Genomic DNA, 18,463 nt, shown 5'->3' with positions numbered 1-18,463 from the left:
GGGTACTACCTGTGTTGTAATCAAACACTAGGTATAGTTTTATGCATTTGTTTTTAATGTGGGGGGGGGGGGGAGAGAAGAAAATGTGATTTTGACAAAATGAAATGCCCCCCCCCTACCCAACTGATATGTAATAGCATTCATATTTTCTTATAAAATACAGACGTTACTTCTAAAAAGAGTCCTAGGCATGTCCCTAGGTCAAAGTAGCCATTCATAAGATGTTTTAGTATTGTTATTATTTTTTAGTTGTCTTTTTTTATGAATATAGGTCTCTTCTGTTATGTGATAGCTTAAATAAACAAACAAAAACAAAGTCCAGAAGATGCTGAATGCTAACGAATCATTTACTTCTACTCACTGACAGTGACTTGAACTGTGTTGCTTGTAACTGCAACTTTAGAATCAAGTTTTACAGAGCAGGAGTATGTGCCGGAAGTCGTCAGAGGGAGTGTTTCGCCTGTTTCACTAAGAGGGGAACTGTTTCTCTGAAGAATAAAAAAAAACACACAAGATTTTAAACTGTGAATGTTGGTCTACATATTGCGTAATATATGGCATCGCAGTGGCGACTAGATCTATGCACTTAAACAATGTTCGAGACCCATTAGACATAGAAATGGTATTACTTATACTTATACTAGACATCATTATTTTAACTATAGCTTGTATGCTTTAATGTTTTTGGCTTTTTTTTATGCTTCTGTCAACTCACTCTGGTAACCAAACATTTTGAACACGATATTTCTCCCACTTCCCATTCTCGAATGATGTCTAATGCTGGCCATAATTGGTCTTCAGGAGAAACAGATAACTTTTTTTTTTAAATTTTTATTTTTAGTCAATTTTGTATATAGTAATTGTGTGAATGCATGAGTGTTTGCCATTAAAACATGGGTAAACTGAACCAACCTAAATTGTACACAGGACCTCCAGGGATCTATAGATTTGTTTTGTTTTTCTTAAATTCTATGTTTAAAGCAGACAACTTTTACTGCTTTTATCTGCATTATTGTAAGTGATGCCAAGAGGCTTATTTTACTTCAGTTTTTTATATAAATATTTGAGTATTTAAGTAGCTGTCATTCCATATGCATATTTCCACCATTATTAACTTTCCATTTAGAGTAATCTCTCCAAAATCTTTCAAGTTTTTCCCTCAGTGTTTTGCCATCTTCAAGCGACAATTTCTCATGAGTGAAGCCTAGTGTTACACAGTGCATGTACCTACTCGACTTAAAGTATTCAATCTCCCAACATTTGAGGCATAGCATTCACCCAACGTAATTATTGCTTAATAAAATGTAGCAAGGGCTACAGCTGCGTGAAGGTTTCAGATTTACATAACTCATAAAGTCTCCATTTTTTTTTTCATAACTAGAACTAAAAGTGTGTTGGGAACGAATGCAATGTATAAGATAAAACAAATCAGGTAAGAGACATACAATAATTTGATAATCTGTATCTAGTTGACACCTCTGTAACCACTATAGTCATGTTCATATTGATTGTAAAAAAAGCCACAATGAATAAAAAAACATTTTAAAGACTTCATTAAAAAAAAAAAGACCAGACGTCGCTGTTGCATATATGTTTACAAAGCGTATTTTAACTGACTCTGTGTGTGTGTCTATCTGTCTGTCTGTCTGGTAAAAATTTCGAACGTGTTATTTTTCCCACTTCCCATTATTGGATCAAGTTGAAATTTTTGCAGAATTTTTCATGGTCGATAACAGAGTGTGAGTAAATCCTAAAATTAACCAATTAGTTAATACTTTAGTACTAATAAATTCAAGTTTTTTTTATAGGAGTTAATGGCAGTAATTAGTGGTTATTTCCCTTAAATAAACCTTGTTTTAAAAAAGTATTTTTTTCTATTGCATGTTTTAAGTTACAAAAGATGCCGAACTTAATTCGGGCATCCAATGTCTCTTGATTTTTAGATCAAAAAGTGACAGACAATTGACAAAGACCTATTGAGAACCGCCAATATAAGATATCAATAAAAACCATACAATGTTACCTGCCAAGTGAATGTGATAGAAGAGTATGTGCCGAGCCATATTCTTTCAGGTGACTCAGAACATTTCATATTTATGGTTGTAGAATCTTCCACTATAACCTCGGTCACTGTTACGTCGTGTATTCTAACACTGACAGACTGTATGTTGGCTGATAAAATAAAAAAAAAATACTTAAAAAAACAAACAAACAAAAAAGCTTATATTAAGTGTAGCCTTATTGTAATCAATTATTTTGCATTTGAATAGATCTAGATTTTAGAATAACGATAATACATTTGTACCATTTGTTTTTAGTTTGTTTTGTTTTGGGCTATGTCCTGCTTTTAGCTTACTCAATGTGCTATGGTCCAATCACTTCAGCTAGCTTTGCAATAGCAATTTTTAAAAAGCTAGGGGTCCCTAAGAAATAGTTAGTACTGCGTACTGACAAATATCTATAATATTTAAAAGGACTCCAAAAATAGCCCCATATCTCAATGCAGATGGACATATTGAAAAGAAAGACTTACTGATCAATGTTGGTAGTTTTGCGACTACACTTGGTTTTGTGAAGGTCAAACCCGCGGGTATCGTTTTTATAGAACAGGTGACATCTTTACCAGCATTGCTGGCATCTATAACAACAATGTTATTACTGTTTTCTACGCCATTCACCTAGAAATGTCATTAAAAATATTTAAAAAAAAAAAACTAGACGTTTTTAGGCATGATATTTGGGAGGAAAAAAAAGTATTATGAAAAACAAGAAAAATATTTAAAAATACATTTTAAAAAAAAGAATAACTCCATTATAGAACTTAAAAGAACAATAAAAAAATAATAATTGGTTCAAATAGCAAGTCAACAAAAGATTGTGACAAATGCGTGAACGTATTTTGATGCATATTCACCAATTCAGCCTCTTAAGATCTTGTCTAAATCTCCTTCTAGATCTAGAAAACAGATGTAATCTAGATTAGACTTACGTAAAAAAATTTGTAGTAAATCTCTGATATTTTTTCAATAAAATTGAAGCAACTTTAAATTTAGTTATCGTACAGTCAAGCCAAATTTACACATTTATTTATTATTACTTTGAAAAATTATAACGGTCAACTAGAGTTTTTCCTATTTGTCCAACGAGCTAGTAATTCTTTTCTCAGCAATATACAACTTTTAAATTTCTAGGAAAATAGTTATGGCCATATGTGAGATCAACTGTCCGTGTTCATGGATCCAGGTTCCTGAATCCAGGTTCCATGAAGGAGTAACTTGAATAGAGGTATTGTAAACAAGCAAAATACAAAAAACAAAATGCGTATATGAAGCGTATCAATGCGCGACTGAAGGAGGCCATATATAGATTACATCTCGATTCTAGATGTAGAGGTAGAGTTGGATATAGTACTAGATGTCTATAATAATCACACAATTCTACAATGCATTCTGGTCCAATGGTTAGTGACGTTGTTCTTTGAACTGATTAGGCCAAAGTAAGAATTCAATACTCAGCTGTAGCAACTTAAAAAAAAATTTTTTAATTAAATTTTGTTTTAAGTTGTATAATGAAGGTCTTGTCTTTAAAAAAACGTTTTTTTTTAAACTGTTTTTCTTGTTTATGTTTTTCTTGATTTTGAATTATGTGGGAGAATGCTATTCTTGAAATCACTATTGAAGCTATCCAGTACCGACTAATGTTACATACTGTGTATTTTCTTTCAAAAATACCAAAAGGTACATTGGTGCACATGATGTTAAGAGTAGAACCAGCGAATACAACTGGAGGTAGAGAGATGACGGGTTGAACACTCGTAGTAGCTAGAAATACAGACATTTTTAAACATATCAGAAACAGCATCCACACTTCTACAAGCACGATCAAATTGAAATATAGATAATAAAAATAATGATGACAAATAATAAGAGGACTAAAATAACATTATATTATCTCCCACTAATATCAACCCTGGCAGTGGTAGAGAAGGACAATATTACCACTAGTAATACCAATAAACATATTTTTTTACAAAGTTTATATCAACTCCCTCTGTCTGGTACAAATTATTTTCTTTCATTTCCCATTCTCGGATCCTGTTGAAAGTTTGCAAAATTATTTATTGTCGCAGAAAATACACGAATTAATCCAAAAATTATCAAACTAGTTTATCAATTTATGTTAATGAATTAATTTTGTCTGATATAAAAAGGAGATATAAATTGCAGTATTGAAAGATAACGGATGTAATTATGTCGTAATCTCTCTGATATAAGTTATGCTATGAAAATGTATTTTTCACATCTCAATTGTTACAGTAACATTTCTTTTTATATATTTATACATTCCAATTGGAGATGTCTACAATATTCAATACATTAAAATATTTTTAATTTTATTATGTATTAATGGGCTGATGACAATCACAAAATAGTCATGGAAAAAAATGACTCACACAAAATGACTCACACAAAATGACTCACACAAAATGTATTCAACATAAAAACGAAAACCTACAATGTCTGTTAAAATCATTTAAATTTGCAAACTCTACTCCTCCGCTGTGGGGGCGCGGTGGCTGAGTGGTTAAGTGGTTGGCTTCCGAACCTGAGTTCCTGGGTTCAAATCTCGGTGAAGACTGTGTTTTCGAATTTCGGGATTTTAAGGGCGAACCCGGGTCCACCCAACTCTAATGGGTACCTGCTTTAAGTTGGGGAAAGTAAAGACGGTTGGTCGTTGTGCTGGCCACATGACATACTGCTCGCTAATCGTTAGGCAAAGGAACAAATGACCTTAACATTATCTGCCCTATAGATCGCAAGGTCTGAAAGGGGAACTTTTGCTAGTCCTCCGCTGAGCTAAGCTCTGTTCTCTGATCTATCTGTGACTATGTATTTCATGTGAACCTGCTTCTATACACATACATGTAAACTAAGTAATTCAAATAGATAAAAATAAAAATTACTTATTCCATCCTCGCCTAGCAGCTCCATTTTGAACGGGTCACTGAGATCTGACATGATCGATGGCTCTTGTCCAAAAGCTCTACAGCTGAAAATAGACCTCAAATATCAAAGAAAAACTAGCCCATACTATCTCAATTAGAGGTAGATGAATAAAAATTGGACAACTTAGCCTATTATACAAAGTCAGGTTTAAACAAAACAAATTTAAAGAAGCTAAGTATGGAATATTGTCACAAGCACTTCAGTCTATAGTCTGTCTTCATAAAATGAAATAATGAAATTGAATTACTTCATTCCTGTTGGTACTGTTAAGAGAATGAAGGGACCCACTTCCCACTTCATTCCTCGTTTTATATGTTAAATAAATTATTAAATTACAATATATAATTTTTAAAGAATACTTCTATTTTGTTATCCACCTAGTCCTAATACCTACCTACGTATCTCTCTCTCTCTATCTCTCTCTCTCTCTCTCTCTCTCTTCTCTCTCTCTCTCTCTCTCTCTCTCTCTCTCTATATATATATATATATATATATATATATATATATAACCTTACGTATATAAATTATTATACATACATACATTTAAGTATGTATGTGTGTTTTGCATAGAAATCAAAACAGTTTCACCAATCTTGATAAAACGGCATAAATGTTACTTTGGTACTAACTGAAACCGTGACGATAGTAGCCCTAAAACAAACTAAAGACCCTCAAAAATAAAAAGTTGTCCAATTCTATGAAAGTATTAGGCCTACTATTTCATGGAACTAGGTCATGTTTACATGAGACAAGATCGAAAGGATCTAGATCTAATTTTTTTTTAAACTACACTTTGCACAGATAGTTTTTTACTTTGACACATTAAAATAGAAAATATAATTTATTAATATCATTATTAAAAAAATAAATAAACTTTTAAATGTGTTTCACATTTTTACATAAATTTGTTCATTATATCTGCGAATTTAAGTCCTGACGTACTTTATAACCCTAACCATTTAACTGTTACATATCGGGTAAACCCGTTTACATTGTGCTTTATATCCTATTCATCTCGCACAACTTTCGTTTTTAATAGATATGAATGTATCGGCTTAACAGGTATACCCATTTTTGCAAAACTACTTTTATTTTCGTGGCGAAAAAGAGAAACCTGAAAGGATCATTAGCTAAGTTTGACATAGATCTAATTCCAATCCACTAGATAAGTAATACACAAACTAAGGCTCGCAGGCAGCGGGTAATGTCCGGCTATAACAATAATAATAATCTTTATTGTCCGTATGGAAATTTTTCCTACAATTTGTGCATTACACCAAACATAAAACATTATAACTATAAGAAACCAATATATATGTAGTGGAGTGGATACCTTTTCAGGAAACACTGGCCACCCCGATATCCACGTGACCCTTCACCCTAGATAGCACCTTGTGTCCGCGCATGACAAGGCAGACCAACGTGGGCACTGTCCATTCGGCCGGCATCTCTTGTCGGTGTAGTGTCCTTACGTTACTGGACCTACGTCGTCTCCACTCCCTGTTTGTGCCTGGTTCTACACCATGTGTTTATGTATGGCTGCAGGTAATCACATTTTACTTATTCATATTAGCTTGTAAATTTAATTACCGGTAGTAGTTTATATAGAATATCACTACCGCGGTTTTTGTTCATGTTGGACTATTCTTATTTTTAGAAGTCAGCATGTGGATGAATTCATTTATTGAAATGCGTACCTGTAGTATTCTATATAGAATGTTAACTGTCGATCTTGTAAATGTATTTTTACAAGTGTTTACATACTAGCTTTTAAGAAACATTGTATTTGTGAGTGTATAGATTTGTTCTATTTAATTGTTGTAGTTTTTTGTAAGGAAAGTAAAGAGCGAAACTCTTCAAACAATGTATATTAGTTTTATGTAGGACAACTAGTTGATTTATTTTTAGAGAACTACATTGTCTTTTATTTTTATAATGTTTCGGGTGTTCCATATCTCTCTTGTGTTTGTATAAGAGAGGTTGGTTTACACTATATGATTTTCTTTTCGTTTTTTGTTAAGATTTAGTTTTTAGACTTTGATGTTGTGTGTACAACTTGGTCTAACCATTTAGGCTTATTAATTATGTTTAGTTTATGTTTATTTGTAATTATGTTTTATGTTTGCCTTTGGCAGGTCTTTAATGCATAATAAACAGTTGGAATCGTCCTACGAGTTGCCTTCGTCATGTCATTTAGTTTGTTCTGTGCCAAACCCACCACATATATATATTATAGCAGTATACCAGTATTTCAAGTTTAATCTTACGTAAAAGTTCCAACGGTGGCCGGACTGGCTGTATCTGTGTGGTCATTGTATTGAGTAGGTAGTTTCGTATTATCTAGGAACCACTCGTAATTGTCTGAAGAGTCAGCTACTCGACAGTAAACAGTGAACGTCGCTCCTGCTAAAACCTGATTGGATTTCTGAGAGGCTGTGATGATCACTGGCTTGGCCAGTTTTACTGGACAGGAAAGAAATAGTATAATTTTTTTTTTTAATTTCTTCTTGCTAAAGCTAGTACTGGTCTATGATGTATTCTATTTATTACTTTTTTTTTTTTTTGGGGTGGGGGGTGGGGGGCGTGCTTGGTGGATGAGTGGTAAAGTGCTCGGCTTAAGAACCGAGGGGTTTCTGATTCAAATCTCTGTGAGTATTACCTAATAACGAATCTAGATCTACTAGAATCTAGATCTAATCTGGTATTTGAAAGATGCATATTTCAATTAATTTTGGAGTGCACTCTTACGTAACTAAGACGGTGCTCTAAGTGTTCATTGACAGTCCCTTCGTTGAATCAACTCCCTACTGAATACTTATAAATGTGTGTGTCTAGTCCGGTAATCCCCGCTACAGTCACGTGACACAATGTGTCCAAAAATATTTTCAATGATAAAAAGACGTAATCCAAGTTATATTTTATAATGATTTTAGAATTCTGAAATAAATTATAATGGTTAAACCAAGGTTTTCATTGTGTTCTCAATTAGCGTGTTATCTTTTTTGAGCAAAGATATGAATAAGCTTTTAAATTTCTAGGAGATCGTAAGGGGCGTTTTTATAACACACTTTCAGTTTTCACCCATGTTTTCATCTATTTTTTCACCCATGTTTTCACCAATGTTTTCACCCATGTTTTCACCAATGTTTTCACCAATGTTTTCACCCATGTTTTCATCTATTTTTTCACCCATGTTTTCACCCATGTTTTCATCTATTTTTTCACCCATGTTTTCACCAATGTTTTCACCCATGTTTTCACCAATGTTTTCACCAATGTTTTCACCCATGTTTTCACCTATGTTTTCATCTATTTTTTCACCCATGTTTTCACCAATGTTTTCACCCATGTTTTCACCAATGTTTTCACCAATGTTTTCACCCATGTTTTCACCTATGTTTTCATCTATTTTTTCACCCATGTTTTCACCAATGTTTTCACCCATGTTTTCACCCATGTTTTCACCTATGTTTTCATCTATGTTTTCACCAATGTTTTCACCCATGTTTTCACCCATGTTTTCACCCATGTTTTCACCAATGTTTTCACCCATGTTTTCACCAATGTTTTCACCAATGTTTTCACCCATGTTTTCACCTATGTTTTCATCTATTTTTTCACCCATGTTTTCACCAATGTTTTCACCCATGTTTTCACCAATGTTTTCACCAATGTTTTCACCCATGTTTTCACCTATGTTTTCATCTATTTTTTCACCCATGTTTTCACCCATGTTTTCACCCATGTTTTCACCAATGTTTTCACCCATGTTTTCACCAATGTTTTCACCCATGTTTTCACCAATGTTTTCACCCATGTTTTCACCAATGTTTTCACCCATGTTTTCACCAATGTTTTCACCAATGTTTTCATCTATTTTTTCACCTATGTTTTCACCCATGTTTTCACCCATGTTTTCACCCATGTTTTCACCCATGTTTTCACCAATGTTTTCACCCATGTTTTCACCAATGTTTTCATCTATTTTTTCACCAATGTTTTCACCCATGTTTTCACCCATGTTTTCACCAATGTTTTCACCCATGTTTTCACCCATGTTTTCATCAATGTTTTCACCAATGTTTTCACCTATGTTTTCACCAATGTTTTCACCAATGTTTTCACCAATGTTTTCACCCATGTTTTCACCAATGTTTTCATCAATGTTTTCACCAATGTTTTCATCAATGTTTTCACCAATGTTTTCACCCATGTTTTCACCAATGTTTTCACCAATGTTTTCATCAATGTTTTCACCAATTTTTTTTACCAATGTTTTCACCAATGTTTTCACCAATGTTTTCATCAATGTTTTCACCAATGTTTTCACCCATGTTTTCACCAATGTTTTCACCAATGTTTTCACCAATGTTTTCACCCATGTTTTCACCAATGTTTTCACCCATGTTTTCACCCATGTTTTCACCAATGTTTTCATCAATGTTTTCACCCATGTTTTCACCAATGTTTTCATCAATGTTTTCACCCATGTTTTCATCTATTTTTTCACCCATGTTTTCACCAATGTTTTCACCAATGTTTTCACCCATGTTTTCACCAATGTTTTCACCAATGTTTTCACCAATATTTTCACCAATGTTTTCATCAATGTTTTCACCAATGTTTTCACCAATGTTTTCACCCATGTTTTCACCAATGTTTTCACCCATGTTTTCACCAATGTTTTCACCAATGTTTTCACTAATGTTTTCACCCATGTTTTCACCAATGTTTTCACCAATGTTTTCACCAATGTTTTCACCAATGTTTTCACCAATGTTTTCACCAATGTTTTCATCCATGTTTTTCCTTACACCCTTGAAGAAAGTGCAAGCTATTAGTAAGAATTATGAAAAGTTGGTAGGATTGGCTGAGTGGCAAAAAGAAATGCTTGGCGGCTTGAACTTGATTCCCGACTCGAGCTGATTTTTGTTCCGTAAAAGATCTAACGTATTTATAGCAGTTTAAATGAACTTTCTTAATTAAACTAAGTTCGTTTTTTTTAAATTACTTTTGTATAGCGCAACTTTGATGGTAACACATTCAGTCGAGACGAATCGTCATAGAAGACCTGAACACTGACCCGTAACGTAAGAGGTATGTACGACCTGGCAACGTCCTTTTGGTGTCCTCTGGCCACAGGTTGCGACCTCGTAGGTCAGTGTTGGTATCCATTCAGTGCACCTTTTGAGGGGTGGGGGTTGGGAAGGAGGTATCTGAGAAAAGGTTTCCGTGCTGCCTTGAGGCGCTCAACAATCGCAACGAAGCTGAGTTTGATCCCAGTGATAGGTCACGAATCGGCTTAGAACACTCAGCCAGACATTTAGGGCCGCTCTTATGCCACAGGCAAGCTATGCGGCCGCAGTGGGACCAGCACTTTCATAGGCCCCGCGCTAATTCTAGGTGTACATTTTTAAATTAAACCATTATCATTTATGTATAATAACAGGGTTTCCGCGGCCTTCTGATTTTCCAGGACCTCCAAGAAATCTCTTTAAATTGCAAAATATACGAAAAGTCCTGGAAGTCTCTCGACATTATTGAAATCTTCTGAAAAACGGACAATATTGTCATTTTGGAGTGCCAATTCCACTCGCGATAAAAAAAACCAATAAAACGGCTTTGTCAGTTTTCGTGTAATAAAAATTTATTACAAAGACGAATGTATTTTCTAATGCAAAATCTTAATTTTAACATTATATTTATTCTCGCCCAGACTGGGCCCCAGCGCACTCCGTTTTGCATAGGCCCCGCAATAGTTAGGACCGGCCCTGCAGACATCCCACAGGTGAAAAGAAAACTAGAGGTGTGCAAGAGGTATCCAGTGTATAACTCCATTTAATAACCGAATGCTTTAATATTTCACATTGATAAACTGTACAAAATCTATCCAGAATTATTTTTCCATGTTCCGACGGAATCATTTACTTCGACCATTCGTTTAGCACTGCTACGTTATGTCAAACCTTTAACGACTTTCTAGCTGTTATAGGAAAATGTTATATGGTGTATAGAAAAGAAGATGTATCCTTTCATACAAAACATTTAAGTAAATTGGTTTTGTATTCGAATTATGAAATTAAAAAAACAAACTCCCCCACTGTGATCCAGATAGAATAAAAATTATGTTCGGAATATGTATCCATATTTTCACAAAACATTATTATTTAAACCTTTTGAAACTAGCTTCAAACACATGGTACTCTTTAAAAAAAAAAAATGAAGAAGAAAATAATCCTGAAGTTTAAAAAAAAATATACAAGATTAAGTTTTCAGCAATTAAAACAAAAACATGAGTAAAAAAACAGCGGAAAAAGAGTTTTAAAGCATCGCCAATGACTGTGTCGAGGCTACAAAAAATGTCAGTTTTAAATTGACTATAAGATCGTTGTTTCCGAGAGACATTCAGAAGTGATGTTTTGTTCTCATATTTTATTCTCATTTGTTAATATTAACTTGTTTTTTTTTTTTTAAATTATTACCTGGTGACTGAGTCTCGCTCGGTTGAATGATTTTTAATGGAAAGTTAGAATTGAACATTAAAATTTGAAGTGCACCTACAATATAAAAAAATCGTTGATCATGTCGACTCGTTTCCCATACTACCTTTAGCGAAAACCATAAGACCTATTATTGGATTGTCAATTGAAAAGTGTACTAAATCAATCTCTTTGATTATTCAAACTCTTGTATTAAAAGCTTCATCAGTAAATAATGAGGAAATTCACCCAAACTCTACACATTATAATAATAAGACTTGTCCGAAGATAAATGAGGAGTACAGTGTTTCACGTGGCTGCGAAGCCCCAGCAGCGACCTACATATTTTGCCACACTCAGCGCAGACATAACCGTTATCCGCCGCTGGTCGCTATAGATTCTCTTTTAATTAGGCCTATTGATTCATTAAAAGTTGTACATATTCGCAATGAAGTATTCTAGTGTACTACAGTAAGCCAGTGATGTAAGCGGTGTCAAGTTTATTTCTACTTTGACTTCATTGAAATTTCAGTAATAAAATGTGTTTAGCCAAAATTAAATTTAGAATAACCCTAACCCTAATCCTAAGCCAATGCATGCAAGAATCGCTCGTTTAAGAGTAAAGGTTATTATTTCTTGTGAATAAAGCATTATACAACTTAAAATATATTAATAAAAAAAAACTAATTTAAAAATGTTTAATTCAAATCGGATTTGAACCCATAAATGTCAACACCGTCAGATGCTAAAAGGAACGATGCTGCCGATTCGAACAGCGGGAACTAGATCAGAAAGCAATTATTTATTGGTACCTTTATTACACCTAGAACCTAGAACCTAGAACTCTTAAAAACGATGCGGTAAATTACATCAACATTAATTTATTAAGGTCTTGAGCTTAGCGTCCATGCATGTTCCAATGCAGGTTCCTGTTTCCATGAAGTTGTGACTTGAATAGAGGTATTGTTTTTCTTTTAGAAACTATGGAGTAATAGATCAAAAAACAAATGAACATTTTACCAAGTCCCAACCTCTTCCCCTGCGAGTGGAATCTGGCTAAGCGAATCTAATAGACTATATAATATTCCAATGATAGGTGTTTAGATCTAGACGCGGAAGACTGTGCAATTTGTTTCTGAACATTAATTTATTAAATTCTTGAATTAATGTCTTACTTTCGGAAATTCCGGAAAGCGAAAGTCCGTTTAAAAATGCGATAATCCTTTCCAAAACGATGTTGGATCTAAGTCTAGTTGTCTAGCCAAATTTATATTTGTTGTGACACGGTTACTATGTGTGGTCAACCGTGACACACGGTCAAGTGTTGGGTGGGTATCGGAGAGTTAGGGGACTTGCGGGAAGTGACGAGTGTGTTGAAAATATGCAGAAGGAAGTCATCTAGTGGAGTTTGTTATCTGTAGATAATGTTAGCCTTGTAAATAGGTTATGTTTGAATGCTTCACAATAAAAGGCAGTTTATACTTAAAAGGACTTATTTCTTTACAATATTGATTTATTTTTACTTTGAAAAAATTATAGAGTTTTTCCAGTGTGGGTAACGAGCTAATGATTCTTTTCTCAGCGATATACATCAGGTGTTAAATTTATAGGAAAATTATTAGAGCCGTTTCTAAGATCAGCGTCCAGGTTCCTCCGCCCACCCTCCACATTCCATGAAGTTCTGACTTAAATAAAATGTAAAAACTAAACTACAGAAAAAAATAAGACCTTCACTTACAAGCGCAGCCAGATCGTATGGGAACAAAAGACGAGTTGAGACAATTACAGGTACCGCTGGTACAGGTAGACAAAGTGTAGTCTGTGGCCTGGCACGTTGAATACGATGCACAAGTGGCTCCATCTGTAATTGGTATGGCTGAAAATAGAGGAAGGCATTAATCTAAAGGGGAAATACTTTAAAAAAAAAAAATTATTAAAGGTAAGGATGAACAGCCACTAGATGATAGATTCTAATTCGTGGTAGGAACAAAAAATGTTACGGTGTCGAAGAATAAGAGAAAAGATCATATAAGATTAAACCAAAAAATTTTAACAAAATATTAAAGAGAACAATGAATACTATGACGTTTTCTTCTTTTGTCTGGTACACACAAGATAGACATAAATGATAACATGGACAATTTCAAATTACAAGGGACAGAGAAAGGATATTTGAGAACCAGTCTTGCTCACACTGTGACTGTAGTCTAGCATTTGGAAGTCAATAGTGGAATCATAATATTTGGATTATGACTGATTCAAATATAAAAATACAATTAAACGTGTCTGTACTTCTTACAATCAGTCTATCTATCTATCTATCTATCTATCTATCTATCTATCTATCTATCTAACTATCTATCTATCTATCTATCTATCTATCTATCTATCTATCTATCTATCTATCTATCTATCTAAAGTAATATTCTGGCATCTACTCGTTGTCCATCTCTTTAAATAACTATGTCATATGCATCATAAATCACAACTTAATATACTGTTTCTGGATTTATAACTCTTTCAGACTTTTGTATCTGTGAGTCTAGCATTCTTTTGTTATGGCAAAGAAACATCTAGAAGTTCCAAGTAGTATGTCACATTGTACAGAATATAACTTAGCTTTATTAGGCTAACGTTTATAGTAAGAAAGTTGAAAATGGAAATGTGTGTCACTTGAGGCAAAAAATGGCATTGAATTAAGGAAGTTATTTACAATACATTACAAAAAAAAAAGAATGTTGTTTTACATACTAAATTATGTTGTTTTTTTTTTAAACATGCAAAAAATATATTTGTACATGGGTCAGTACCTTATAGGAAGAGTGAAAAAAAAATACTAGCGCCAATAAGATATTTACTATTATCTTTAAAATTAAAGCATAAATGTAATGTCATCATTTACATAAATACATTTTATGCTATAAATTACATAAAAAAAGATTGATTTTGTTAGTTATCATTTTAAAACATTGTATGCTGTTAAATAAATCAAATATCGTTATCTTATCATTTCTTATCATATCATAAAAATTGTTTAGAAAATAATACAGTTTTTTTTTTTTTACACAAACATTTGAACTTTTTTTTAACACTAGTTGTTATGTTCAGTTTAGTTGGCTGTCTGGTTGTGTTATCAACTAAGTGCGATACCAGAGGCGTAGTCAGCATAATTAATGTCCGGTGCAGGAAGGCTGCATGGTTGTGCGTATGCGCGCTGGACTGTCGTTCGGTCGTCTTGATTGTCCCGGGTTCAAACCTTGCCCGCTGCCTCCCCCCGTCGTCCTGCGGGAGGATTGGAGTAGGAAGTAAATTATCTTCACCTCTAAAAGAACATCCGAAACATGTCAAACACTTTACAAACAAACTTACCCACATATAAGATGATAATAAGCACTGATAGACTTGTATACATTACTTAGTAATCTCTGTCTCAAGTTCTAACATAAAAGTTTGATGTATAGTTTCTATCAATTCTGTCAGTTGGAACTCAACTCCAACGACTCAACTGAACGCAGCGCTAACATATTAACCGTTTGTCAACTGTACGTTCTAGCTACCATGGAGATAACCTCAATGACACTGGCGTCAATACCTTAAAGGGAGGGCCTAAAAAAAACACCCTCAGGTCAGACTTTACTTTAATAAAAAAACACACAACTACAACCTTTAACCTATGTCTTTGTACCTTGATTGAAATAACTAGAATAAAATTACAGGCAGGATACATAACATGTTAAAGAAATGTGCATATCTCCAGTTAATGCAGTACGACTGTTTAAGTCCAGTTAAATCTATTTCAGCAATCTGACCTCATTCAATACAGAGGCAATACTTCACGAGTACAAAAAAGAAAAGCGAGTTTCGTAATGTCGCACGAACATTGGTCCGATTACTTCACCCGTAAAATAACCTCGAGTGCGTCCATATCTTGGGTCATTGATTGAGAGACCTTTCTCTCCGTCAGTGAGACGTGCGCCACGTGATAGCCTCCAATACAGACGGAAAACTTCTGTTCGTCTTTCTATTGTCTCAATATCGCACGGAAGTCATGTGATTGTAAAAAAAAAATAATTCCTGTCACTTCATGTGACCAAGCGCTTTTACTTTTTTTTTTCCAAACAAAATTCGTAAACCCATTCTAATTTTGGGGAATAGAGAGCGTCCTTAAAAATCCTGAAATTCAAAATCATAAGCATTCCCAAATATTTGAACCCTTGACTCCTCAGTTCTAAAGTCAAGCAGTTTACCACTCGTTTAAAAAAAAGAAATCTGTACTCAAATGAGTTATCTTTCTTTATAATATTGGTCTATTTACTAGCTACATTAGTCAGACTGTTTCATAGTGAGAGGGTAGAGAGAAAGAGAGAGAGAAGAAGAATGAAGTAGAGAAAGAGAAAGAATGGAATTCAGAAAGAGAGAGAAAGAAATAAGGAAAATAGAGAAAACGAATGAAATAGAGAAAGAGAAAGAAAGGGAAAGGGGAAAAAGAGAAACAGAGATAAAAAAAAGATAGAAAGATAGAAAAGAATGAAAACTAGATAACATTAGAGAAAGAGAAAGAAAACGAAACTGAAAAATGGAAAGAGATCGAAACAAAGAAAGAGAGAGAAAGAATATAAAAACAAGAAAAAATAATAGAGAAGGAGAGAAAGAAAGAGACAGAGATAGAAAGAGGAAAAATGGAAGGTTGCATACAAGAGCGGACTGGGTATCAAAATCGGTTTGTGCATTACCCTACGATTTAGCCCACAACTTGATTACAAAGGACATGTATAAAACTGAACGCATGTAAGCAAACTTGGGTTTCCATAACTTTATTGTATTTCTACATGTAAATAGAATTTGGGGATATTGGAAATTTCAATGTGTAAAAATAAAATCTACAATGCAATGACAATCTTAATTCGTTCATTGCATTATTTTCATATAACTGAAAGAGTAAAGCATTACACTTGAAGGCTGCCTAGTCGTGTGCTACGCGCTCTGGACTGTCGTTTTCAAGGTCCCGAGTTATATCCCTGCCCTCCACACACTCTCCCACCCCTCTCATCCAGCCGTGATATGGGATGTTTGGGCTGTTTTAAAGCAACAACCAAAACATGAAAAAACAAAACAAACCAAAATTTGAAGAGGAGTAACATGCAACGTCCTGGCCACAGAGAAATGTCTGTCCACATTCAAGGGAGACGGAAGGTTCCTAATTACTAAACCACTCGCTGACACATCGTTTCTTTTTGTGTCAACAACAATTTCCTGTCATCGTCTTTACCACCAGCCTTCAGCATGAAATCCTGCTTGGATTATTGTGTCATAAAACTTTTCAGCCTATTCTTTAAATGTAGAAACGTGCTGAGATAAACGAATCCAATATTTCGGAATATGTGGCTAGTATTACTCACTTAAGTATGTAAAAGATCTTTCATAAAAGGTAAGGCCAATCACGTATACGGGACTTACAGACCTTTAATGTGGCCCATTTGACAGGCCCACCTGCCCACCGAGCATTTTTCCCGGTTACCCTTATAGCCAGTCCGCCCATGGTTGCATATAACGTGACTTGTGATTTTGAAATCTTCATTTTAAATCTTTCAGTATCATCTACTTTCCACCATTATCATACCCTACCACACACACTCATCCATTAGATCTGACTTTAAAATAAAATTAAGACATTTTTTAATGAAATCATCACCATGACATTCCTTAACACTGTCTTTACTTTTGATTAGACATACCTCTATCTAGCGCTCACCTAGAGTATATAGCCAAAGTAAAGTTTGCTAAAAATCTGACCCCACTTATAGTTTATTTCAAAGACATGTGCCTGTTTTCTCATTAGAGTGACAGACGCATAATGATAAGTTCATACTGAGTAACAGATAATCATTCTGTATTTGCTACTGGGTCAGCAGTTCACAGTTCACTCTGGTACACCTGTTATTAAGGGGAAGTGACTCCGAAATTTATATTTAATTGAAAAAAATGGTATGAATGCATTGAAGCAGAGCCGGTCTTAGACATATGCAAACTAGGCAGCGGCCAGGTTCTCCGATTGGTGGGGAGCCGCGCACAGGAACAAAGAAAAATTTTGAGAAAAGTTGCGAAACTTGGATCAGATTTCGAAAAAAAAAAAGATTAGAGCAATATGACTCTGTGTTTACTAGTCTCTGTCTCTAGTACGTAAATTGCGAAATATGAATTTCAGTTTTTTTTTGATTTAATATAGACGGGCTGGTTTTTAATAAATTGAGCAATTTTTTTTTATTTTTATTTTTTTGCAACTTCTTTTTATTTTTTTAAATATTTCTTTGAGTTCATTAAATTCACTTCGCCTAAGCCCCCCACCCACCAGGCCCTCCAATTATCCAACGATCTTGTATTAGACGGTAAATGTAACAGGTGTTAGGAAATATCTTCATATATTCAAATAGTCTGCTGTCTTCAAATGCTTTACCATTGTTACACATTATTTGAATAATGCCGTCAAAATTTAAAAGACAAATATTTAACAAAATGAAACATTGATCCATTAATCGTGATCAACAGTCACTAATTAGGTATAGTGAGTTTCTTATGATAAAATCTAACCATTAAAAAAATTCAAAAAAAGTTTAACCCTCCCATAGGGACTATGCAGTAGATCTACATCTTTAAAATGTTTTAAATCTTTAAACCATTGAATATTTTTTACATATAAATTATACATCTTCATGGGGCGGGGTATCTGATTACTAAGGTGCTTGCAGGGCGGCCTTAGGCGTAGGCAAACTAGGCATGCCTCCGATTGCTGGGGGCCTCACACAGAATTCGAAGAAATTTTTTAATAGAAAAAAAAAATTGCGCTGGATCAAATCTCAAACATATCAGAATATTGCTCTTTGTCGAGTAGCCTAGCTCTAAGTCTATGATTCAAGATTTATTCACCAATGTTTAGATCTACTTATTAGACTACATTTGTTAGAAGACCATTGTTTCTTC

At 34.1% G+C, this 18,463-nt stretch overlaps 1 protein-coding gene across 1 annotated transcript in view; it reads right to left on the bottom strand.

The window, feature by feature from the left end:
- Positions 1–15,065, bottom strand: part of LOC106065094 (uncharacterized) — a 22,874-nt gene extending 7,809 nt beyond the window's left edge. The window contains exons 1-9 of the mRNA XM_056045331.1: positions 14,855–15,065; positions 13,224–13,361; positions 7,274–7,469; positions 4,964–5,049; positions 3,709–3,821; positions 2,534–2,678; positions 2,024–2,172; positions 362–488; positions 1–9 (exon numbers count right to left, since the gene is read on the bottom strand). The exon at positions 1–9 is cut by the window's left edge and continues 240 nt beyond it. Coding sequence (XP_055901306.1) covers positions 1–9; positions 362–488; positions 2,024–2,172; positions 2,534–2,678; positions 3,709–3,821; positions 4,964–5,049; positions 7,274–7,469; positions 13,224–13,361; positions 14,855–14,897 — 1,006 coding nt within the window. The 5' untranslated portion in view covers positions 14,898–15,065. The remainder of the gene's footprint in view (positions 10–361; positions 489–2,023; positions 2,173–2,533; positions 2,679–3,708; positions 3,822–4,963; positions 5,050–7,273; positions 7,470–13,223; positions 13,362–14,854) is intronic.
- Positions 15,066–18,463: the final 3,398 nt, after the last annotated feature.

Source organism: Biomphalaria glabrata, chromosome 10, assembly GCF_947242115.1.
Source record: "Biomphalaria glabrata chromosome 10, xgBioGlab47.1, whole genome shotgun sequence".
NCBI lineage: Eukaryota > Metazoa > Mollusca > Gastropoda > Planorbidae > Biomphalaria > Biomphalaria glabrata.
The sequence above is the reverse complement of the archived record's forward strand: the minus strand, read 5'-3'. Positions and strand labels throughout refer to the sequence as shown.